The sequence below is a fragment of the Carcharodon carcharias genome, chromosome 1 (genome assembly GCF_017639515.1).
Source record: "Carcharodon carcharias isolate sCarCar2 chromosome 1, sCarCar2.pri, whole genome shotgun sequence".
In the NCBI taxonomy this organism is placed as follows: Eukaryota; Metazoa; Chordata; class Chondrichthyes; order Lamniformes; family Lamnidae; genus Carcharodon; species Carcharodon carcharias.
Genome location: NC_054467.1, coordinates 263568940 through 263586748, shown reverse-complemented (window position 1 = coordinate 263586748; position 17809 = coordinate 263568940). Strand labels below are relative to the sequence as shown.

The following is a 17809-nucleotide window of genomic DNA, read 5'->3' as shown; positions in this document are numbered from 1 at the left end:
GTCTTTCCATGTGTACAGGATGGAGTAGGTAAAGATCTTAAAATTTTAAGAGACACAAGCTGGTCAATCCATAATGTTGTGGAATAGTGACATTTGTTTGGAGGGAATATTGCAGGAGCAGGTGATAATGGGTTCATGAAGATGCTAAATCTATTCCATTATGGAAGGTAAATTTAAAGAGTAAATGGAAAACAGGTGAGGTGATTGTTGGAGTAGTGGAAAAATTGCCCATTGCAGAGGTTCAATTTATTTCGGGTAATGATATTGCTTGGTCCTAGATGTGGGTGATGCCTATGTTAGTTGCGCAGCCTGTAGAAGTGTTTTCAACAGAAGTGTTGCAGAGAGAGCATTCTGGATTGTTTCCAGATTGTGATGATAAGATCACAGGCATAAAGGTTGAAACAAAAAGAACAGTAAGTTCAAAGGCAGAGAAGAGGCGTGGAAGTCCAATTAGCTGGCATTATGCTTGTTAAGGTTGTTCAATGTAGCTGAGGTGTTTAACTCAAGGCAGTGGGAGTTACAGAAAAAGGATTCGCAAATAAAATAGTTATATCAGACAGCTTACTCAGAAACAGGCAGAATGTTATTACCTTAAGGGTAATGTTTTAATGAGAAAATGGAGGCCTTATCATGTTTCAGCAAATGAAAGCTGGAGGGAGGTACATCAGATTGTAATACCATTTGGATATAGAAATTAGATTCTGAGAATTGCTCATGAAATTCCAATGGGGGGGCGTATTTAGGAATTAGAAAGCCATAGGCACAAATACAAAAGCATTTTTATTGCCCTGGATTGCATAGAGGTGCAGTCAAGTTCTGTAGAACATGTCGCACATGTCAGGGTATAGGGAAACCAAAAGCAGTGATTAAGCCGGCACCTTTAATTTTAATACCAGCATTTGAAGAATCTTTTACTAGGGTCATGATTGATTGTGTAGGACCCCTCCCTAAGACTAAAAGTGGAAATCAGTACTTGCTGACAATCCTGATGTGCTCGCGAGATTTCCAGAAGCGACACCTTTACAAAATATTACAGCAAAGAGGGTTGTAGAGGAGTTGACCAAATCCTTTACAAGATATAGGTTACCAAAAGAAATACAGTTGGATCAGGGTTCAAATTTCATGTTGCTGCTGTTTAAGGAAGTAATGAACAGCCTGGGGATAAGGCAGTTAAAGCCATCGGTTTATCATCCTGAACCACCAGGTGCTTTAGAGAGATGGCATCAAACTTTAAAAACTATGATGAGGGCATATAGTCAAGACTACCCACAGGACTGGGATTGAGGGATTCCATTCTCGTTATTTGCTATTAGGGATGCCCCAAACCAATCAACAGGGTTTAGTTCTTTTGAATTAGTCTATGGTCATGAAGTAAGGGGACCACTTAAGTTGGCTCAGGAGTGGGTCAAAGTAGTGGAAACTACTCTCCTGAATTATGTGACAAAATTCAGAGAAAGATTGAACAGAGCATGTGAGTTAGCTAAGGAACATTTGCCTAACCATGATGTAGATGTGGCAGATTAAGTTTCAATAAGGCAACATCCTTATAGATCCAGTAAAATTAGCTCAAGTGCAAAAAGAAATTGAATTCATGCTTCAGAATGACATCAGTAACTGGAGTTCACCCATTATGATGGAGCTGAAACTGAATGGAACACAAAGACTGTGTGTGGATTATTAATAAGTGAATGCAGTGACAAAAGCAGAGTCATATCCTATTCCACAGCCGGAAGATTGTATTGAGAAAATGAGGCAATCAGAGTTTATCACAAAGATTGACTTGATGCGAGGATATTGGCAAGCATCCTTATCGGAGAGAAATATCGGCTTTTGTAACGCCAGGTGGGCTGTATCAGTTGAAAGTTATGCCATTTGGTATGCAGAATGCACCAGCAATGTTTCAAATAAAGTAGTTGCAGGCTGTTTATACTGATGGCTTGGTAGGTTTCAGTAAAATGTGGGAGGAGCGTTTACGATATCTGAAACAACTGATTGACTGCAAGAAGCTAATTTGGTGGTGAATTTGGCCTAAGAGCAAATGTGCGAAATCGCAAGTTACGCATCCAGGCCACACCATTGGACATGGTCAGGTGCCCCCCACCCCCACGATGTAAAAGTAAAAGCCATCATGAATTTCCCAGTGTCTGCAACAAAACGGTAAGTTTTGAGATTTCGAGGAATGAGTGGACTTTATCAGAAGTTTGTACCAAATGTTAAGCAATGTTGTTGCTCCATTGACTGAACAATTAAAGAACAAGGAATTTCAATGGACACAGGAGTGTCAGAAGGTATGTGGCAGTTTAAAAACTGTTGACTACTACGCCTGTTTTGCAAGTGCCTAATTATCCCGAGCAATTTAAGTTGGCGATTGATGCAAGTGAAGCGGGAATTGGTGCTGTGTTGTTCCAAGAAGGGTTGAAAAGCCAGGAGGATATTTTTCACGGAAGCTGAATGTGCATCAGAAACGATACTCAACCATCAAAAAAAAGAGACTCTCGGTCTGGTGTTAACGCAGCAACATTTTGAGGTCTATGTTGCAAGCAATTCTTCAGAAACAATTATTTATACAGACCACAATCCTTTAAAATTCTGGAAAAATTTCAAGACTGGTATACCAGACCGTTCAGGTAGATTTTATTGCTGCAGGTGTAACCGGATGAGAAAATCTAAGTTTAAAGTTCAAAGGAAATTCAACATTTGAAACATAGACGATGGACTGAAATATCCTCTTGATACAGCAAACTTGTGTATATTGTCATGTTAATGTATGTCCCTGGTAGTGCAATAGTTTTGTGTGTAGAGATAAGTATAGTAAGTAATGCGAAATGGGTTAAATGAAACCATCTTGTAGAATTATGACTGTTCATTTTTCTTTATTACTGTGAGGCAGCATAAACGTCATGTGCTCTACCCACCAACCTGGACTGTAACAACAATGTCCAGTTTCCTGTGGCCATTTCATCTGTGCTGAGTGGATGATCCATCTCAGCCTCCTCCGGAGGTCCCCAGCATCACAGATGCCAGTCTTCAGCCAATTCGATTCACTCCATGTGATATCAAGAAACAGCTCAAGGCACTGGATTCTGCAAAGGCTGTGGGCCCTGACAATAATCTGGCAACAGTACTGAAGCTCCAGAACTTGCCGCGCCCCTAGCCAAGCTGTTCCAGTACACCTTCAGCATTGGCATCTACCCGGCTATGCGGAAAATTGCCCAGGTATGTCCTATACATGAAAACCAGGGCAAATCCAACCCGGCCAATTACCGCTCCATCAGTCTACTCTCCATCATCAGTAAAGTAATGGAAGGGGTCATCAACAGTGCTATCAAGTGGCACTTGCTTAGCAATAACCTGCTCACTGACGCCCAGTTTGGGTTCCGCCAGGGCCACTCAGCTCCTGTCCTCATTACAGACTTGGTTCAAACATGGACAAAAGACCCGAACTCCCGAGGTGAGGTGAGAGTGACTGCCCTTGACATCAAGGCCGCATTTGACCGAGTGTGGTATCAAGGAGCCCCAGCAAAACTGGAGTCAATGGGAATCAGGGGGAAAACTCTCCATTGGTTGGAGTTATACCCAGCACAAAGGAAGATGGTTGTGGTTGTTGGAGATCAGTCATCTCAGCTCCAGGACATCACTGCAGGAGTTCCTCAGGGTAGTGTCCTAGGCCCAACCATCTTCAGCTGCTTCATCAATGACCTTCCTTCCATCATAAGGTCAGAAGTGGGGATGTTCCATTCAGAACTCCTCAGATACTGAATAAGTCCATGTCCAAATGCAGCAAGACCTAGACAATATCCAGGCTTGGGCTGACCAGTGGCAAGTAACATTCACGCCACACAAGTGTCAGGCAATGACCATCTCCAACAAGAGAGAATCCAACCATCACCCCTTGATGTTCAATGACATTGCCATCACTGAATCCCCCACTATCCACATCCTGGGGGTTACCATTGAGCAGAAACTGAACTGGACCAGCCATATAAATACTGTGGCTACAAGAGCAGGTCAGAGGCTAGGAATCGTGCGACAAGTAACTCACCTCCTGACTCCCCAAAACTTGTCCACCATCTGAAAGGCATAAGTCAGGAGTGTGATATTCACTGTTCACAATATATTTTAATGATTTAGATGAGGAAACTAAATGTAATATCTCCAAATTTGCAGATGACACAAAGCTGGGTGGGAGGGTGAGCTGTGAGGAGGATGCAGAGATGCTTCAGTGTGATTTGGACAAGCTGAGTGAGTGGGCAAATGCATGGCAGATGCAGTATAATGTGGATAAATGTGAGGTTATCCTTTTTGGTAGCAGAAACAGGAAGGCAGATTATTATCTGAATGGCTATAAATTGAGAGAGGGGAATGTGCAGCGAGACCTGGGTGTCTTTGTACACCAGTCGCTGAAGGTAAGCATTGGGTGCAGCAGGCAGTAAAGAAGGCAAATGGTATGTTGGCCTTCATACCCAGACGATTCGAGTACAGGAGCAGGGATGTCTTGCTGCAATTGTACAAGGTCTTGGTGAGACCACACCTGGAATATTGTGTGCAGTTTTGGTCTCCTTATCTGAGGAAGGATGTTCTTGCTATAGAGGGAGTGCAGCGAAGGTTTACCTGACTGATTCCTGGGATGGCGGGATTGACATATGAGAGATATTTTTGCTGGAGTTCAGAAGAATGAGGGGGGATCTCATAGAAACCTATAAAATTCTAACAGGACTAGACAGGGTAGATGCAGGAAGGATGTTCCCAGTGGTGGGGGAGTCCAGAACCACTGGAGTCCAGGGGTCACAGTCTGAGGATATGGGGTAGACCATTTAGGACTGAGATGAGGAGAAATCTCTTCACCCAGAGAGTGGTGAGCCTGTGGAATTCGTTACCACAGAAAGTAGTTGAGACCAAAACATTGTATGTCTTCAAGAAGGAGTTAGATATAGCTCTTGGGGTGAAAGGGATCAGAGGATATGGGGAGAAAGCGGGAGCAGGCTATTGAGTTGGATGATCAGCCATGATCATATTGAATGGCGGAGCAGGCTCGAAGGGCCGAATGGCCTCCTCCTGCTCCTAGTTTCTACGTTTCTATGTATGTGATGGAATACTCTCCACTTGCCTGCAGCTCCCACAACACTCAAGAAGCTTGTCATCATCCAGGACAAAGCAGCCCGCTTGATTGGCACCACATCCACAAACATTCACTCCCTCCACCACTGACGCACAGTAGCAGCAGTGTGTGTACCATCTACAAGATGCACTGCAGGAACTCACCAAGACTCCTTAGACAGCACCTCCCAAATCCATCACCACTCCCATCTGGAAGGACAAGAGCAGCAGATACAAGGCGGGAACTTCCAAGTGGTGGTGTTCCCAAGTCACTCACCATCCTGACTTGGAAATATGTCGCCGTTCCTTCACTGTCGCTGGGTCAAAATCCTAGAACTCCCTCCCTAACAGCACTGTGGGTGTACCTACACCACATGGACTGCAGCGGCTCAAGGCAGCTCACCACCACCTTCTCAAGGGCAATTAGGGATGGGCAATAAATGCTGGCCCAGCCAGAGAGGCCCACATCCTGTGAATTAATGTTTTTTAAAATCCAAGTATAGCAACTTATTTAAAAATGTTACACTTTCAAATTTATCCACCAGGTCATACTTACCTAGGCCACCACTCTTCAGAGTCAGAGTAGTGGCACCACAGCTGTCTCTGTTGTTCAGCAGGGGGTTCAAAGCACAGAAGAGGAATTGTCATTGGGGACTCTATAGTCAGGGGCTCAGACAGGCGCTTCTGTGGTCGTGAAAGAGACACCAGGATGGTATGTTGCCTCCCTGGTGCCAGGGTCCAGGATGTCTCTGATCGGGTGCGGGACATTCTGAAGGGGTGGGGGAGAACAGCCAGAGGTCGTGGTACACATTGGTACTAATGACATAGGCAGGAAGAGTGACGAGGTTCTGCAGCAGGAGTTCAGGGAGTTGGGCAGAAAGTTAAAAAAACAGGACCTCGAGGGTTGTAATCTCAGGATTACTCCCTGTGCCACGTGCCAGTGAGGCTAGAATAGGAAGATAGTCCAGCTGAACATGTGGCTGAACAGATGCTGTAGGAGGGAGGGTTTCCGATATCTGGATCAGTGGGATCTCTTCCGGGGCAGGTGGAACCTGTACAAGAAGGACGGGTTGCATCTAAACTGGAGGGGCACCAATATCCTGGCTGCAAGGTTTGCTAGTGTCACTCAGGAAGGTTTAAACTAGTATGGCAGAGGGATGGGAACCAGAGCATTAGGTCAGCAGGTGAAATAAATGACTGGGAACCAGTGAATATGGCCAGTAGGACTAAGAGGAAGGGCAGGCAGGGAGAAATTACTGAACACAGTGGGATTGGGGGTCTGAAATACATTTGTTTCAACACGAGAAGTATAACAGGCAAGGCAGATGAGCTTAGAGCTTGGATTAGTACTTGGGACTATGATGTTATTGCTATTACAGAGACTTAGTTGAAGGATGGACAGGATTGGCAGATAAACGTTCCAGGATTTAGATGTTTCAGGCAGGATAGAGAGGGATGTAGAAGAGGTGGGGGAGTTCCACTGCTGGTTAAGGGGAATATCACAGCTGTACGACAGGAGGACACCTCGGTGGGCTCATGCAGCGAGGCAACATGGGTAGAGCTCTGGAATAGGAAAGGTGCAGTCACAATGTTGGGGGTTTACTATAGGCCTCCCAATTGCCAGCGGGAGATTAAGGAACAGTTATGTAGGCAGATTTTGGAAAGATGTAAGAGCAATAGGGTTGTTGTGGTGGGTGATTTTAACTTTCCCTATATTGACTGGGAATCACTAAGTGCTAGGGGTTTGGATGGTGCAGAATTTGTAAGGTGCATCCAGGGGGGCTTCCTGAGACAATATGTAGATAGCCCAACTAGGGAAGGGGCAATACTGGACCTGGTATTAGGGAATGAACCCGGCCAGGTGGTCGAAGTTTCAGTAGGAGAGCATTTCAGGAAAAGTGACCATAATTCAGTAAGTTTTGAGGTACTGGTGGATAAGGATAACAGGAGTCCTCGGTTTAAGGTGCTTAATTGGGGGAAGGCTAATTATAACAATATTAGGCAGGAACTGAGGAATCTAGACTGGAGGCAGATGTTTGAGGGCAAATCAACAACTGACATATGGGGGCTTTCAAATGTCAGTTGATAAGAATTCAGGACCAGCATGTTCCTGCTAGGATGAAGGATAAGCATGGCAAGTTTCAGGAACCTTGGATAACGAAGGATATTGTGAGATTAGTCAAAAAGAAAAGGGAAGCATTCGTAAGGGCTAGAAGGCTGGGAACAGATGAAGCCCGTGGAGAAAAAAAGAAAGTAGGAAGAAACTCAAGTAAGGAGTCAGGAGGACAAAAAGGGGTCATGAAAAGTCACTGGCAACCAGGATTAAGGAAAATCCCAAGGCCTTTTATACATATATAAAAAGCAAGAGGGTAGCCAGGGAAAGGGTCGGCCCACTCAGGGACAGAGGTGGGAATCTGTGTGTGGAGCCAGAAGAAATGGGAGAGATACTACATGAGTACTTCTCATCAGTATTCACCAAAGAGAAGGATTTAGTGGTCGATTTGTCTAGGAAGAGTGTGTAGATAGCCTGGATCATGTTGAGATCAAAAAAGAGGTGTTAGGCATCTTGAAGAATATTAAGGTGGATAAGTCCCCAGGGCCAGATGGGATCTACCCCAGAGTACTGAGGGAGGCAAGGGAGGAGATTGCTGGGGCCTTAACAGAAATCTTTGTATCCTCACTGGCTATGGGTGAGGTCCCAGAGGACTGGAAAATGGCCAATGTTGTTCCATTGTCTAAAAAGGGTAGCAGGGATAATCCAGGAAATTACAGGCTGGTGAGCCTGACGTCAGTGGTGGGGAAATTATTGGAGAAGATTCTTCTTGACAGGATTTACTACCATTTGGAAGCAAATGGGTGTATTATTGAGAGGCAGCATGGTTTTGTGAAGGGGAGGTCGTGTCTCACTAACTTGATCGAGTTTTTCGAGGAAATGACAAAGATGATCGACGATGGAAGGGCAGTGGATGTTATATACATGGATTTCAGTAAGGCCTTTGACAAGGTCCCTCATGGCAGACTGGTACAGAAGGTAAAGTCGCACGGGATCAGAGGTGAGCTGGCAAGATGGATACAGAATTGGCTTGGTCATAGAAGACAGAGGGTAGCAGTGGAAGGGTGCTTTTCTGAATGGAGAGCTGTGACTAGTGGAGTTCTGCAGGGATCAGTGCTGGGACCTTTGCTGTTTGTAGTATACATAAATGATTTGGAGGAAAATGTAACTGGGCTAACTAGTAAGTTTGCAGACGACACTAAGGTTGGACGAGTTGTAGATAGTGAAGAGGATTGTCAAAGGATACAATGGGATATAGATCAGTTGGAGACTTGGGCAGAGAAATGGCAAATGGAGTTTAATCTGGACAAATGCGAGGTAATGCATTTTGGAAGGTCTAATACAGGCAGGAATTAAACAGTAAATGGCAGAACCCTTAAGTGCATCGACGAGCAGAGGGATCTGGGTGTACAGGTTCACAGGTCACTGAAAGTGGCAACGCAGGTGGATAAGGTAGTCAGGAAGGCATATGGCATGCTTGTCTTCATTGGCAGGGGTATTGAGTATAAAAGCTGGGAAATCATGCTGCAGCTGTATAGAACCTTGGTTAGGCCACACTTGGAATATTGCATGCAAGTCTGGTCACCACATTACCAGAAGGATATGGAGGTGTTGGAGAGGGTGCAGAGGAGGTTTACTAGGATGCTGCCTGGCCTGGAGGTTATTAGCTATGAGGAGAGGTTGGAGAAACTTGGATTGTTCTCACTAGAGCGACGGAGATTAAGGGGCATCTTGATAGATGTTTACAATATTATGAGTGGCATGGACAGAGTAGATAGTCAGAAGCTTTTTCCCAGGGTGGAAGAGTCAATTACTAGGGGACATAGATTTAAGGTGAGAGGAGAAAACTTTTGAGGAGATGTGTGGGGCAGGTTTTATACGTAGAGGGTAGTGAATGTCTGGAATTCGCTGCCAGAGGAGGTGGTGGAAGCAGGTACGATAGTGGTGTTTAAGAGGCAGCTTGACAAATACATGAATAGGATGGGAATAGAGGGATACGGACCCCGGAAGTGCGAAATGATTTAGTTGACAGGCAATAGGATCGGCGCAGGCTTGGAGGGCCGAAGGGCCTGTTCCTGTGCTGTACTTTTCGTTGTTCCTTGTTTGTTCTGAGGAAAGGTAGAAAAGGAAAGGGGCACCTTTCCCTCCTCACCAAACCCCCTCAGTCACCAAACTCTAACTTAAGTTATTGACTGCAGACAAAATCAGCACGAGAGGATAGCCTCTGAAAACCTGATTAAGCTAGTTATCTAATTAACTGGTTGCAGCTACAAGCAGAGTCAGGGTCAAGCTGCCTGGTTTAAATTTCAAATAATGCTTGGCAGTTAACTGTCAGTCACCATCACTGGTGCATTCTCTACAGTAATGCCTCTGTCAACCAGAGTCCACTTGCCAACCAATCAGCACTCTCCATATGCAGTATAAATTGCTGTTTTCCCCTTATATTGGTATTCTTGTGGTGTCCTGATGAGTGCAAGACTAAAAGCTTCGACACATCTTTTATTTCCAGCAATACTCAAGTTCAAACCTTAAACCAGCTTATATTTCACCCCTTTCTTGGACTCACTCAAGTTCTGTCGAAGGGTCATGAGGACTCGAAACATCAACTCTTTTCTTCTCCGCCGATGCTGCCAGACCTGCTGAGTTTTTCCAGGTAATTCTATTTTTGTTTTGGATTTCCAGCATCCGCAGTTTTTTTGTTTTTAATACTCAAGTTCTGTCCTCCCTAACTAATGTTTGTAAACTCAGAATCTTGTATACTTTTTCAATAGCCTCTCAACTTATCAGGTCACCTTCAATGATTTTTGCACATATATTCTGTTCCTGCGTCCCTTTAGAATTGTATCCTTGATTTTATATTCTCTCTCCATGTTATTCCTATTAAAATGTAATACTTGATAGTTCCCTGCATTAAACTTCATCTGCCACATGCCTGCCCTTGTAACCAGCCTTTCTATGCCCTCTTGAAGTTTGTTACTGTTTCCTACATTGCTAATTTTTATGTCATCTGCAAATTTGAAATTTTGCCCTTTACAGCCAAGTCCAGATCACTAATATATATATATATATATTCCTAATACCTTTCTGATAAAAGGTCATTGACCTGAAATATTAACTTGTTCTCTCCACAGATGGTGCCAGACCTGCTGAGTGTTTCCAGCATTTCAGGAGTTAAATATGCTGTGGATCATGGGGAACTGGTGGATGTGCTGTACCTAGATTTCCAGAAGGCATTTGATAAGGTGCCATGTGAAAGGTTATTATGGAAAATGAAAGCTCATGGTGTAGGGAGTTACATATTGGCAATGGATAGAAGATCGGCTGGCTAACAGGAAACAGAGAGTTTAGAAGAGTAAGAGGTGACTTGCTCGAAACCTTTAAGATCCTCAGGGGTCTTGACAGGGTGGATGTGGAGAGCATGTTTCCTCTTGTGGGAGAATCTAGAACTAGGGGGTCACTATTTAGAAATAAGGGATCGCTCATTTAAGACGGATGAGGAGAAATTATTTCTCTGAGCGTCATGAGTCTCTGGAACTCTCTTCCTCAAAAGGCAGTGGAATCAGAGTCTTTGAATGTTAAGGCAGAGCGAGATAGATTCTGTTTTAACAAGGAGGTGAAAGGTTATCAGGAATGTGGGGTTGAGGTTCCAATCAGATCAGCCATGACCTTATTGAATGACGGGGCAGGCTTGAGGGGCTGAATGGCCTACTCCTGCTCCTAGTTGATATGTTTCTTTCAGATTCAGCATCGGCCGTATTTTGCTTTTGTTCTGTTACTGTCCCCGGCGATTACCACTGTCTCCCTCCGACCAGTAAAAAACAGCCATTTCCCACTGCTCTGTTTCCTGCCCCTTCGCTAATTTTGTTTCTACTCTGTCAGTGTCCCTATGATTCCATGGGCTTTCATGTTGCTAACAAGCCTATCATTTGGTTCTTTGTAAAACTCCCTTTGAAAGTCCATATGCACGTTTGCTAAACAATTCTCACTTCAATTCAATCAAGTCAGTCAAACATGGTCTGCCTTCAACGGATCCCTCTTCACTTTCACTTCTTAGCCTATACCTTCCCCAAGTAGAGTGTCAGGATTATTTAAGAGCTCAGGTGGATGTCACCCCTGGGCCCAGGTAAGAATCTCATGCTGAAAGAGTTCTGGGCCTTGGCCAACAGCAGAACCAGTGAATGATGACAGTGGTGATGACAGGAGGGTGAGAACCTCGAGGGACGGCAGAGAGAGGATCCTTTGGCGAGTGTAGTTGTGTTTAAGCAGGCGAGGAAGGCGACAGGTAAACACCTCTTTTGTATTCTTTTACCCAGTTTATTGCACATTGAACTTGAAAGTGAGGGGCTCCAACAAGCAGCAGAACAGGACCATGACAATTATCAGTTTTGTAAAAAAAAACCCATCGGGTTCACTAATGTCCTTCGGGAAAGAAATCTGCTGTCCTTACTCGGTCTGGCCTACATGTGACTCCAGACCCACAGCAATGTGGTTGACTATGAACTGCCCTCTGCAATGGCCCTGCAAGCTATTCAGTTCAAGGTCAATTAGGGATGGGCAATAAACGCTGGCCTTGCCAGTCACACCCACATCCCATGAAAGGATAAATTTGAATTAATTCCCACGCCTGCATTGCAATTGAAGATGAATCTCATCCGGACGAGGTGGCATTTCTAAGAGTGTTGCTGATATTTTAAAAGCCTGGGGTGATGAAGATTTATTCATCTTTAGTCTCATTATTTCCTCCATCACCATCTTTAACGTTATTTACTGTGAGCACCGAGTAAAGGGTCAGTAGCAAGTCTGTCATTTCAATTAGTCTGTCACCACTGTCATGGTGACCTGCTGCAATGCACTTTCTCACAATATTGATGTAAAAGCCTCCCCTGTTTTCACTGATATCTCTCATACTCCAACCATTGTGGCTGTGACAGAGTGACAAGACAATTTTTATTTAAATAAATCTTTATTTACACGATAGGTGATTTGACAGTAAGGGTGAGCGTTCCAGGACTGAGCTCTGACAGACACGCTGGCCAGGTCACTGCCAGGAAACCTTCTTCCCTAACACACGGCTGGTGATCTTCTGCAGTGAAAGAAAAGCAGGAGAAAAGGTTGAGCAGCGTGAAACAGGAAGATACAGATCCCAGGACAGACACAGCTTTCAACACAGAGCAGCGTTTCTTCAATAACCTTTCCAATTACAAACAGACAAACTGCAAAAACCCTAAATGTAAAATAACATTGTGTTACAATGTTGGTGGGGTAAGGCTGCGTCACTCTAAACGCTGGGACGCGGGTCTGTAAACGCTGGGACGCGGGTCTGTAACTCTGTAAACGCTGGGACGCGGGTCTGTAACTCTGTAAACGCTGGGACGCGGGTCTGTAAACGCTGGGATGCGGGTCTGTAACTCTGTAAACGCTGGGACGCGGGTCTGTAACTCTGTAAACGCTGGGACGCGGGTCTGTAATTCTGTAAACGCTGGGACGCGGGTCTGTAAACGCTGGGACGCGGGTCTGTAAACGCTGGGACGCGGGTCTGTAAACGCTGGGACGCGGGTCTGTAAACGCTGGGACGTGGGTCTGTAACTCTGTAAACGCTGGGACGCGGGTCTGTAAACGCTGGGACGCGGGTCTGTAAATGCTGGGACGCGGGTCTGTAAACGTTGGGACGCGGGTCTGTAAACGCTGAGACGCGGGTCTGTAAACGCTGAGACGCGGGTCTGTAAACGCTGAGATGCGGGTCTGTAACTCTGTAAACGCTGGGATGCGGGTCTGTAAACGCTGGGACGCGGGTCTGTAAACGCTGAGATGCGGGTCTGTAACTCTGTAAACGCTGGGACGCGGGTCTGTAAACGCTGGGGCGCGGGTCTGTAAACGCTGGGACGCGGGTGTGTAACTCTGTAAACGCTGGGACGCGGGTCTGTAAACGCTGGGACGCGGGTCTGTAAATGCTGGGACGCGGGTCTGTAAATGCTGAGACGCGGGTCTGTAACTCTGTAAACGCTGGGACGCGGGTCTGTAAACGCTGGGTCGCGGGTCTGTAAACGCTGGGACGTGGGTCAGTAAACGCTGGGACGCGGGTCTGTAACTCTGTAAACGCTGGGACGCGGGTCTGTAAACGCTGAGACGCGGGTCTGTAAACGCTGAGACGTGGGTCTGTAAACGCTGAGACGCGGGTCTGTAAACGCTGAGACGCGGGTGTGTAACTCTGTAAACGCTGGGACGCGGGTCTGTAACTCTGTAAACGCTGGGACGCGGGTCTGTAAACGCTGGGACGTGGGTCTGTAACTCTGTAAATGCTGGGACGCGGGTCTGTAACTCTGTAAACGCTGGGACGCGGGTCTGTAAACGCTGGGACGCGGGTCTGTAAACGCTGGGACGCGGGTCTGTAAACGCTGGGACGTGGTCTGTAACTCTGTAAACGCTGGGACGCGGGTCTGTAAACGCTGGGACGCGGGTCTGTAAACGCTGAGACGCGGGTCTGTAAACGCTGAGACGCGGGTCTGTAACTCTGTAAACGCTGGGACTCGGGTCTGTAAACGCTGGGACGCGGGTCTGTAAACGCTGAGACGCGGGTCTGTAAACGCTGAGACGCGGGTCTGTAACTCGGTAAACGCTGGGACGCGGGTCTGTAACTCTGTAAACGCTGGGACGCGGGTCTGTAAACGCTGGGACGCGGGTCTGTAACTCTGTAAACGCTGGGACGCGGGTCTGTAAACGCTGGGACGCGGGTCTGTAAACGCTGAGACGCGGGTGTGTAACTCTGTAAACGCTGGGACGCGGGTCTGTAAACGCTGGGACGTGGGTCTGTAAACGCTGGGACGCTGGTCTGTAAACGCTGAGACGCGGGTCTGTAACTCTGTAAACGCTGGGACGCGGGTCTGTAAACGCTGGGACGCGGGTCTGTAAACGCTGGGACGCGGGTCTGTAAACGCTGGGACGCGGGTCTGTAAACGCTGGGACGCGGGTCTGTAAACGCTGGGACGCGGGTCTGTAACTCTGTAAACGCTGGGACGCGGGTCTGTAAACGCTGGGACGCGGGTCTGTAAACGCTGGGACGCGAGTCTGTAACTCTGTAAACGCTGGGACGCGGGTCTGTAAACGCTGGAACGCTGGTCTGTAACTCTGTAAACGCTGGGATGCGGGTCTGTAAACATGGGGACGCGGGTCTGTAACTCTGTAAACGCTGGGACGCGGGTCTGTAAATGCTGGGACGCGGGTCTGTAAACGCTGGGATGTGTGTCTGTAACTCTGTAAACGCTGGGACGCGGGTCTGTAAACGCTGGGACGCGGGTCTGTAAACGCAGGGACGTGGGTCTGTAAACGGTGGGACGCGGGTCTGTAAACGCTCGGACGCGGGTCTGTAAACGCTGGGACGTGGGTCTGTAACTCTGTAAACGCTGGGACGCGGGTCTGTAAACGCTGGGACGCGGGTCTGTAAACGCTGGGACGCGGGTCTGTAACTGAAAACGCTGGGACGCGGGTCTGTAAACGCTGGTACGTGGGTCTGTAACTCTGTAAACGCTGGGACGCGGGTCTGTAACTCTGTAAACGCTGGGACGCGGGTCTGTAAACATGGGGCGCGGGTCTGTAAACGCTGGGACGCGGGTCTATAAATGCTGGGATGTGGGTCTGTAACTCTGTAAACGCTGGGACGCGGCTCTGTAAACGCTGGGACGCGGGTCTGTAAACGCTGGGACGCGGGTCTGTAACTCTGTAAACGCAGGGACGTGGGTCTGTAAACGTTGGGACGCGGGTCTGTAAATGCTGGGACGCGGGTCTGTAAACGCTGGGACACGGGTCTGTAAACGCTGGGACGCGGGTCTGTAACTCTGTAAACGCTGGGACGCGGGTCTGTAAACGCAGGGACGTGGGTCTGTAAACGCTGGGACGTGGGTCTGTAAACGCTGGGACGGGGGTCTGTAAACGCTGGGACGCGGGTCTGTAAACGCTGGGACGCGGGTCTGTAACTCTGTAAACGCTGGGACGCGGGTCTGTAACTCTGTAAACGCTGGGACGCGGGTCTGTAACTCTGCAAACGCTGGGACGCGGGTCTCTAAACGCTGGGACGCAGGTCTGTAACTCAGTAAACGCTGGGACGCGGGTCTGTAACTCTGTAAACGCTGGGACGCGGGTCTGTAACTCTGTAAACGCTGGGATGCGGGTCTGTAAACGCTGGGACGCGGGTCTGTAACTCTGTAAACGCTGGGACACGGGTCTGCAAACGCTGGGACGCGGGTCTGTAAACGCTGGGACGCGGGTCTGTAAACGCTGGGACGCGGGTCTGTAACTCTGTAAACGCTGGGACACGGGTCTGTAAACGCTGGGACGCAGATCTGTAAACGCTGGGACGCAGGTCTGTAAACGCTGGGACGCGGGTCTGTAACTCTGTAAACGCTGGGATGCGGGTCTGTAAACACTGGGACGCGGGTCTGTAACTCTGTAAACGCTGGGACGTGGGTCCGTAAACGCTGGGACGCGGGTCTGCAACTCTGTAAACGCTGGGACGCGGGTCTGTAAACGCTGGGACGCGGGTCTGTAACTCTGTAAACGCTGGGACGCAGGTCTGTAAACGCTGGGACGCGGGTCTGTAACTCTGTAAACGCAGGGATGCGGGTCTGTAAACGCTGGGACGCGGGTCTGTAACTGCTGGGACGCGGGTCTGTAACGGAAAACGCTGGGACGCGGGTCTGTAAACGCTGGGACGCGGGTCTGTAACTCTGTAAACGCTGGGATGCGGGTCTGTAACTCTGTAAACGCTGGGACGCGGGTCTATAAACACTGGGGCGCGGGTCTGTAAACGCTGGGACGCGGGTCTATAAACGCTGGGATGCAGGTCTGTAACTCTGTAAACGCTGGGACGCGGGTCTGTAAACGCTGTGACGCGGGTCTGTAAACGCTGGGACGCGGGTCTGTAAACTCAGGGACGTGGGTCTGTAAACGCTGGGACGCGGGTCTGTAAACGCTGGGACGCGGGTCTGTAACTCTGCAAACGCTGGGACGCGGGTCTGTAAACGCTGGGACGCGGGTCTGTAACTCTGTAAACGCGGGTCTGTAAACGCAGGGACGTGGGTCTGTAAACGTTGGGACGCGGGTCTGTAAACGCTGGGACGCGGGTCTGTAACTCTGTAAACGCTGGGACACGGGTCTGCAAACGCTGGGACGCGGGTCTGTAAACGCTGGGACGCGGGTCTGTAAACGCTGGGACGCGGGTCTGTAACTCTGTAAACGCTGGGACACGGGTCTGTAAACGCTGGGACGCAGATCTGTAAACGCTGGGACGCAGGTCTGTAAACGCTGGGACGCGGGTCTGTAACTCTGTAAACGCTGGGATGCGGGTCTGTAAACACTGGGACGCGGGTCTGTAACTCTGTAAACGCTGGGACGTGGGTCCGTAAACGCTGGGACGCGGGTCTGCAACTCTGTAAACGCTGGGACGCGGGTCTGTAAACGCTGGGACGCGGGTCTGTAACTCTGTAAACGCTGGGACGCAGGTCTGTAAACGCTGGGACGCGGGTCTGTAACTCTGTAAACGCAGGGATGCGGGTCTGTAAACGCTGGGACGCGGGTCTGTAACTGCTGGGACGCGGGTCTGTAACGGAAAACGCTGGGACGCGGGTCTGTAAACGCTGGGACGCGGGTCTGTAACTCTGTAAACGCTGGGATGCGGGTCTGTAACTCTGTAAACGCTGGGACGCGGGTCTATAAACACTGGGGCGCGGGTCTGTAAACGCTGGGACGCGGGTCTATAAACGCTGGGATGCAGGTCTGTAACTCTGTAAACGCTGGGACGCGGGTCTGTAAACGCTGTGACGCGGGTCTGTAAACGCTGGGACGCGGGTCTGTAAACTCAGGGACGTGGGTCTGTAAACGCTGGGACGCGGGTCTGTAAACGCTGGGACGCGGGTCTGTAACTCTGCAAACGCTGGGACGCGGGTCTGTAAACGCTGGGACGCGGGTCTGTAACTCTGTAAACGCGGGTCTGTAAACGCAGGGACGTGGGTCTGTAAACGTTGGGACGCGGGTCTGTAAACGCTGGGACGTGGGTCCGTAAACGCTGGGACGCGGGTCTGCAACTCTGTAAACGCTGGGACGCGGGTCTGTAACTCTGTAAACGCTGGGACGCAGGTCTGAAAACGCTGGGACGCGGGTCTGTAACTCTGTAAACGCAGGAATGCGGGTCTGTAACTCTGTAAACGCTGGGGCGCGGGTCTGTAAACACTGGGACGCGGGTCTATAAACGCTGGGATGCAGGTCTGTAACTCTGTAAACGCTGGGACGCGGGTCTGTAACGGAAAACGCTGGGACGCGGGTCTGTAAACGCTGGGACGCGGGTCTGTAACTCTGTAAACGCTGGGATGCGGGTCTGTAACTCTGTAAACGCTGGGACGCGGGTCTATAAACACTGGGGCGCGGGTCTGTAAACGCTGGGACGCGGGTCTATAAACGCTGGGATGCAGGTCTGTAACTCTGTAAACGCTGGGACGCGGGTCTGTAAACGCTGTGACGCGGGTCTGTAAACGCTGGGACGCGGGTCTGTAAACTCAGGGACGTGGGTCTGTAAACGCTGGGACGCGGGTCTGTAAACGCTGGGACGCGGGTCTGTAACTCTGCAAACGCTGGGACGCGGGTCTGTAAACGCTGGGACGCGGGTCTGTA

At 48.8% G+C, this 17809-nt stretch overlaps 1 protein-coding gene across 4 annotated transcripts in view; it reads right to left on the bottom strand.

The window, feature by feature from the left end:
• Nucleotides 1-12094: 12094 nt before the first annotated feature.
• The window catches only part of LOC121279071, a 229230-nt gene continuing 223515 nt past the window's right edge, over nt 12095-17809 (bottom strand). For all 4 annotated transcript variants that reach the window (XM_041189978.1, XM_041189961.1, XM_041189969.1 and 1 more), the window contains one exon: nt 12095-12233. In XM_041189978.1, the coding sequence (XP_041045912.1) occupies nt 12189-12233 (45 nt within the window). In that variant the 3' untranslated portion in view covers nt 12095-12188. The remainder of the gene's footprint in view (nt 12234-17809) is intronic.